The sequence below is a fragment of the Onychomys torridus genome, chromosome 8 (assembly GCF_903995425.1).
Source record: "Onychomys torridus chromosome 8, mOncTor1.1, whole genome shotgun sequence".
Taxonomy (NCBI): Eukaryota; Metazoa; Chordata; class Mammalia; order Rodentia; family Cricetidae; genus Onychomys; species Onychomys torridus.
Window position 1 is genome coordinate 3938503 of NC_050450.1, and position 6596 is coordinate 3945098.

At 42.2% G+C, this 6596-nt stretch overlaps 1 protein-coding gene across 1 annotated transcript; it reads right to left on the reverse strand.

Moving 5' to 3' along the window:
• Positions 1–1603: 1603 nt before the first annotated feature.
• LOC118588289 (solute carrier family 35 member E3-like) lies at positions 1604–2488 on the reverse strand. The gene has a single exon (XM_036194529.1). The coding sequence runs from the start codon at positions 2486–2488 to the stop codon at positions 1604–1606; it is 885 nt and encodes a 294-aa protein (XP_036050422.1).
• Between the last annotated feature and the right edge of the window lie 4108 nt (positions 2489–6596).

Here is a 6596-nt window from a genome sequence, read left to right on the forward strand (position 1 = left end):
CCAGGTATTCATCTCAACTAAAGATGCTTCTCTATTCCTCTGAAACCTCACACAACCAGCTAAATATTAGCCAGTTTTTACTGGGCTTTCATGCCTTCCTTATTTTTCACCGAGTGTTGTCCTAGGATTTGGAGAGCCTTTGCTCTAGCTTTCTTCATGGGAACGGAGGCCTAATTCAACCCAGTTCCCGACGCCAGGAGATGCTCCCTCCATAGGGCTTCCACACGTGGAAGGCAGGCAGGGCGTGCTGGGAGGGAGGCCATGTTAGAAATCGGTGACATGCAATGTTCCAGCAAGCTGGCAAAGCAGTTGCCGGGGTAAAGAGAGACCTGCCCATTCCAGGTACAGTCAGCTTGTGTTGTTGCTGGGAGGCTGAACCAGCGCCTCCGCATGCTAGGCAGGTACTCTACTACCGGGCTAGACTCACTGGCTGTACAGGCTTCTCTTTGTGCCATTAATTGTGGGGTTTGTTTTTGTTTTTGTTTGTTTTTGTTTTTTGTTTTTAACTCCATATACAGTAGCTAGAGCTCACTGAAAGCTCAGAGCCACCACAAGAGGACCAACGAGACTGCCATTCCTACCAGTTACTTATGACGAAGACACTCACTCAGCACAGGCAGTCTGTCCTTGAGTTGGCCCTGCCTCGAACACACCTGCCCGGGTTTCCCAGACACCAGAGATTGGAGGCACACAAGCCCTGCCCTGTTTGACAGGGAAGAGCTGCTTTTATCAATTTTCTGCTAAAAGAGCAATACTTTCAGAGCTGTGGTTTGTTTTATGATCGTGTCTATGGCAGTTTGCTTCCTCTTCCTATAAATATTATTGCAGTTCTACAAAGACATAATAAAAGACACCAATAATAAAAGAGGCCAAGTGTAGTGGCGGGGCAAGCAGATCTCTGAGTTCAAAGCCAGTTTGGTCTATGTAGAGCATTCCAGACCAGCCAGGGCTACATAGTGAGACCCTGTCTCAAAACAACCATCACTCTGCCCAAATGATAAAGAAGCTAACATAAACCACTCTTTTTTATTTAAATCCAGACTCCAGGTCTGTGGGTGTCGCTCAGTGGTGGTGTTTGTCTGGCAAGTGCTAGACTCTGGGGTCAGTCTCCTGCACTGCATACACTGACTAGCATATAATAAACCTCACAGTGGGAAACCAGGGGTGAGTGGGCAGGAGTCCTATGTGCCCTTCCTGGGGAGAGCGTGACCCCCAAGCCAGAGCATACCACTCCAGTGTGCAGCCCTTTGTCATTCCTATGGCCCCGAACCTTCCTATATTTTGGTTGGCAGAATGAAACCATCTCAGATGGAGTATGTACCGTCTCTCTGAAGGTGTTGGAGTCTCAGCATGGGGCCTTACACATGCTGGGCAGACACTCTACCGCTGAGTGACGGCTCCTGCTCCATAAAGTCTTTGAAGAGAAGCTCTAACCATTTTGGTTTTAATTTAGAAAATTAAGTCGATGAAAGGTACTGAAAACAGTCAGATTTGTGAAGACAATACTTCTTGTAAGTCAATGAGTGAACTCTGCATGGTGGCCTCTCCAGGGACTTAGACATTTCCCATCTTTTTGGTGTGGCTTTCTTTTCTCCACCAAAGCTCAGGGCCACTGGACCAGCTTACTCTTACTTACTTCCTGTTCACTGAGTTTAAAGTGGGTATAGGAGAGGATGCCGACCAGTGTGCATAAGATGCCGAGTCCCTGGTTAAACGACAGTGGATCCTTAAATAAAATGTATCCTCCACACAGGGTGATGCAGAACTTGAAGTGTCCGAACATGTTGTAGGTGACCAGTGATGTGTTCCCAATGATCCAATAAGTCGATAAGCTCACCATGAAAGCGATTACTCCAGACAGCAGTACCATAAGAAGAGCAAAAAATGACCAGGGTCCAACTATTCCTCCCTCTCCGAACACTGGCTCAAAGAAGGGCACGGCCACCGGCAGCATGGCGGAGGACATGGGAGCCTGGTAGTAGAGCAGCTGCATGGAATTCACTTGCAGTTCATGCTGCTTGGCTCCCACCCACACTTGATAAAGGGATGTAACTGACACACCAAGGGCAGTGAACACCATTCCAAGGGAATGAAACTTCACACCGTAGTAAGAATTTAGGATGATACCTACATTTATAGGGATCAGCATGACCGGCGTGGTCATGGCCTTGGCCAGCTGATAGGTGCCTATGGTGTTGTTCTGTAGAGAGAGGTTGGTGAAGACCACAAAGCCACAGAAGCTGAGGGCCAAGAGGAGGAGCTTGGAAAGCGGCAGACTTTTGGGGGCAAAAATGTCCAGTTTCTGGCAGATGTATAAGCCCAGCCAGGTGACCACAAAGTGCACCAGGGTCAGGCTCATATTGGGGAAGCCGTGGTGTACATAGATCCATTTGTTGAGGAACATGATGCAGATGGACACCAGCAAGTTGAACTGGAGCCCCATGGCAATGCGCCCGTTGCCCCGGACCCGGTCGGCCAGCGATGCCATGATGCCCGGTGGCAGCAGCAGGGCAGCAGCGGAGCAGCAGCACCCTCGGCCAAGCCCAGGCTGTCCAGTGTCCCCGCAGGGCGCCTGGCCGCTCTCTGGCTGCCTGGGCCCTCCACCGCCCATGTGCCACCCGCTTCACGGTCCCACCAGAGACAGGCCTGCACCAGCCAGGTCTCGGGCTGCCCGCTCCTTTTCATTATAAATCTTAATTAGAGTTAACACTAGCAACTACATGATAGTCTGTAGTTGGAAATTTTCCTGTGTCCTGCCTGTCCAAGCCACTCAGACCCAAATAAACACACAGAGGCTTATATTAATTACAAACTGTATGGGCATTATTAGATCAAGCTTATTACTGACTAGCTCTTACACTTAAATTAACCAATAATTCTTATCTACATGTAGCTACGTGACTTGGTACCTTTTCTCAGTTCTATCTTGTCATCTTGCTTCCTCTTTGTCTGGTTGGCGACTCCTGACTCAGCCTTCCTCTTCCCAGAATTCTCCTGTCTGCTTGCCCTGCCTATACTTCCTGCCTGGCTACTGGCCAATCAGCATTTTACTTATCAACTGTTCAGAGCAACACATATTCACAGCATACAGAAAGATATTCCAGAGCATTAGTCTATACTAGGATGTTTTGAGATTTCTTCTGCCAACAGAATTAACTAAAATCTTCTCACGTTAGCCTCAGGCACACTCTCTAGACAAGGGCAAAATGCAGCCAATTTCTTCACCAAAATATCACAAGAATGATCTCTAGGCAAGATATAAAAATTCTTCTCTGAAACCTCTTGAGCCAGCCCCTGACAGTTCAAATCATTCTCAGCATCATTGTCTTCCATGCTCCTACTAGTATGGCCTATTAAGCAGTGCCTAAAGCATTTCACTGCTTTCCTAACCCAAAGTACCAAAGTCCAAATTCCTTCAAACAAAAAACATGGTCAGGCCTATCACAGCAGTACCCAACTACCAATTTCTGTCTTAGTTAGGGTTTCCATTGCCATGAAGAGACACCATGACCAAGCAACTCTTATAAGGAAAACATTTAATTGGAGTGGCTTGCTTAAAGTATTAGAAATTCAGTCCATTATCATCATGGCAGGGAGCACAGCAGAGTACAGTCAGACATAGTGCTGGCAAAATCTTGATCAGAAGGCAACAGGAAGTTGACTGAAACGCTAGATGGTATCTTAACCATAGGAAATCTCACAGCCCACCCCCACAGTGACACATTTCTAACAAGGTCACACCTACTCCAACAAAGCCACACCTCCTAATAGTGCCACTCCCTATGAGCTTACGGGAGCCAATTACATTCAAACTACCACAAATATCTTTTCCATCTTTTTTTCCTGAAGTGAGGCCTGTCCTTGATGTTAAGGTGTGTTTTCTGCATGAAGCAGAAAGATAAATCCTGTTTTCAAATCCATTCTGTTGGTCTGTGTCTTTTTATTGGGAAATTGAGACCACTGATGTTGAGATTTGTCATTGATCAGTATGTGTTGATTTCCATTAAGCATAAAGCAAGTAACTAAAAGTGAAGTATATTTAAAATAAGGTATATTTAATAGGTGGTCCTCAAATTCCTCAGAGATCTGCTGAATATAACATTTAAAATGTTTAATAAAAAGGCTTCCTGTGCCATTTGGAATATACTTCCTGCTCTAATTTATCCTTCCCAGATTTCTGATGATTTTAATGACTAACTATAACTTTATTAGTTTAACAGTAGCATTAACAAAGTAAAAAGTTTATCTTGTCTATTACTAAAACTTTGTTTTTTTAACTTATATTTTTATACAGCATAAAAAATTTAAAATAGCAATGTAAATAGGTGAGGTGGATTTTTAAAAATTTAATTAGCAGTAAATTGGAATAAAAAAAGTTGTTCTTTAATATTTCTTTTGAGTAATGAGATGGCTAAGAAATGCAAACATAATTGCATGTTTTTCAAATTCCTTTGGAGGCCAAAAATGTTAAACCAAAAATATTCTGCTAGGCTCCAGTTCCAGAGCACGCTACAGGCAGGACAAATTTTCAAAGGTTTGGTGGCTGGGTTGGTGTCCCAATCCCTTCACTTGATGCCTTGCCTGGTTACAGAGAAGATGGCTGCTTCAGGCTCCATGACCCTCGATACTAGGAGTCTTTGCTAGGGTTACTCTTATAGATTCCATGGCGTTTCCATGCACTGGGTTTCTACCTTGCCCCTGAAATGCCCCCCCAATTCCAGTCATTTCTCCCTGTATTCTCCCCATCCCCACTCAAGTTGACCCCTCCTGTTCTCAAGCCCACCTGCCCTCAGTCACCAGTGGAATCTATTCTATTTTAGCTTCCCTTACATCTTCCTCATTTAGCCCTCCTTGTTACTTAGCCTCTCTGGGCCTATGAATTGTAGTATGATTATCTTTTACTTCACAGCTAATATCCACTTTTAAGTGAATACATACCACTTTTGTCTTTTTGCATCTGGATTATCTCACTCAGAATGATTTTTTTCAAGTTCCATCCAGTTGCCTGAAAATTTCATGATGTCATTGTTTTTAATAGCTGGATAATACTCCAATGTGTAAATGTATCACTTTTTTTTTATCCATTCTTTGGTAGAGGGACATCAAGGTTGTTTCCAGTTTCTTGGTATTATGAATAAAGCTGCCATGAACATGGTTGAGCAAGTGTCCTTGTGGTAGGGTGAAGCATCCTTTGGGTATGTGCCCAGGAGTGGTAAGCTATACAACTGGATTCATCTGGATCATGAGGTAGATCAAGTCTCAGTTTTATGAGAAACCGCCTTATTGATTTCCAAAGTGTCTGTACAAGTTTGCACTCGCACCAGCAGTGGAGGAGTGTTCCCCTTGCTCCACATCCTCTCCAGCATGAGCAATGATTTGTGTTATTGATGAACCATCAGAGGCTGGGGATGTAGCTTAGTAATAGAATACACACTTCTTATGAATGAGTCTTGGGATGGATCTCTGATTGTTGTTTTTTAAATATTTCTTCTGGATAATGCAATGGCTAAGAAATGCAAACATAATTGCATGTTTCTCAAATTCACTTGGAGGCCAAAAGGACATTCAATAAAATTAAATTATTTAAAAATTTTCACCTAAAATTATATTTGGTACAGCCTGAAAGATCTGTTGCCTCAAAGTGCCTTGTCTACAGAATATAATAAAAATTAGAGCCTTCTGAGATTTGCCTCTATGAAATTGTTAGGCCTTGATATTGCTCACATTTTTTGTTCCATTTACAGTATCAGTTGGATATAAACTTTCATATTTATATGAAAAAATTGTTATTTCTTTCAGGATTTCCTATGATTATTTCTCAGGTACCTCTAAATATCCTGTTACCTAATAATGAATCTTCCTGAGCTCAAAATTAAAATTGCCCTAAATCTTAAAGATTCCAAGTCTTAAATTAATAAAAAGTTCAAAATTTTTTAAAGTTAATGACAATTGTTATTTAAGTAGGTTTGTTTGTTTGTTAATTTTTATACTTGCCCTTGATCTGATAAATGACCAGACACTGGTAAGAGAAGTAATTTTAAAAAGGCTCACAAAACCTATCCTCTATTAAGGGCATTGTTTTTTGTAAGTTAAAGAGAATATTTTATTCTAGACTTCTAATACATAATTAGTAATAAATGGACATCAGCTTGACACCTAAAACTACTGCTGTCTGTATATGGGACTTACTCTACTGTCAGGTTTGTAAAGATCTGTGCTAAAACTCAGCATAGGCTTTCACAATGCCCCTTCCTAACTAGTCAGCCACAGAGTACAGTCCCAGGTGTGAAATGAGGCCCTGAGAGCTCCAGAGAAATATTATCATATCTTATCTGGAACTTCACTTTGTCAAATACCTCTTTATACATGTCCCTCGTAGGACTGTCATTAAAACCAAATGCAAATAATGGTCCTGTTTATGGTAGCAAATTATTAAAAAATTTTAATATTAATCATGTTGCTAAAATCACTCTATACATGGGATGAAGCTATTATAAAACACCATCAAATACTTAATTGGCAAATTTTTATAAATTAAAAAATGGCATAAGGGCCTACACCCACCTATATCCCCACATACTATGCTATAGTTAGTT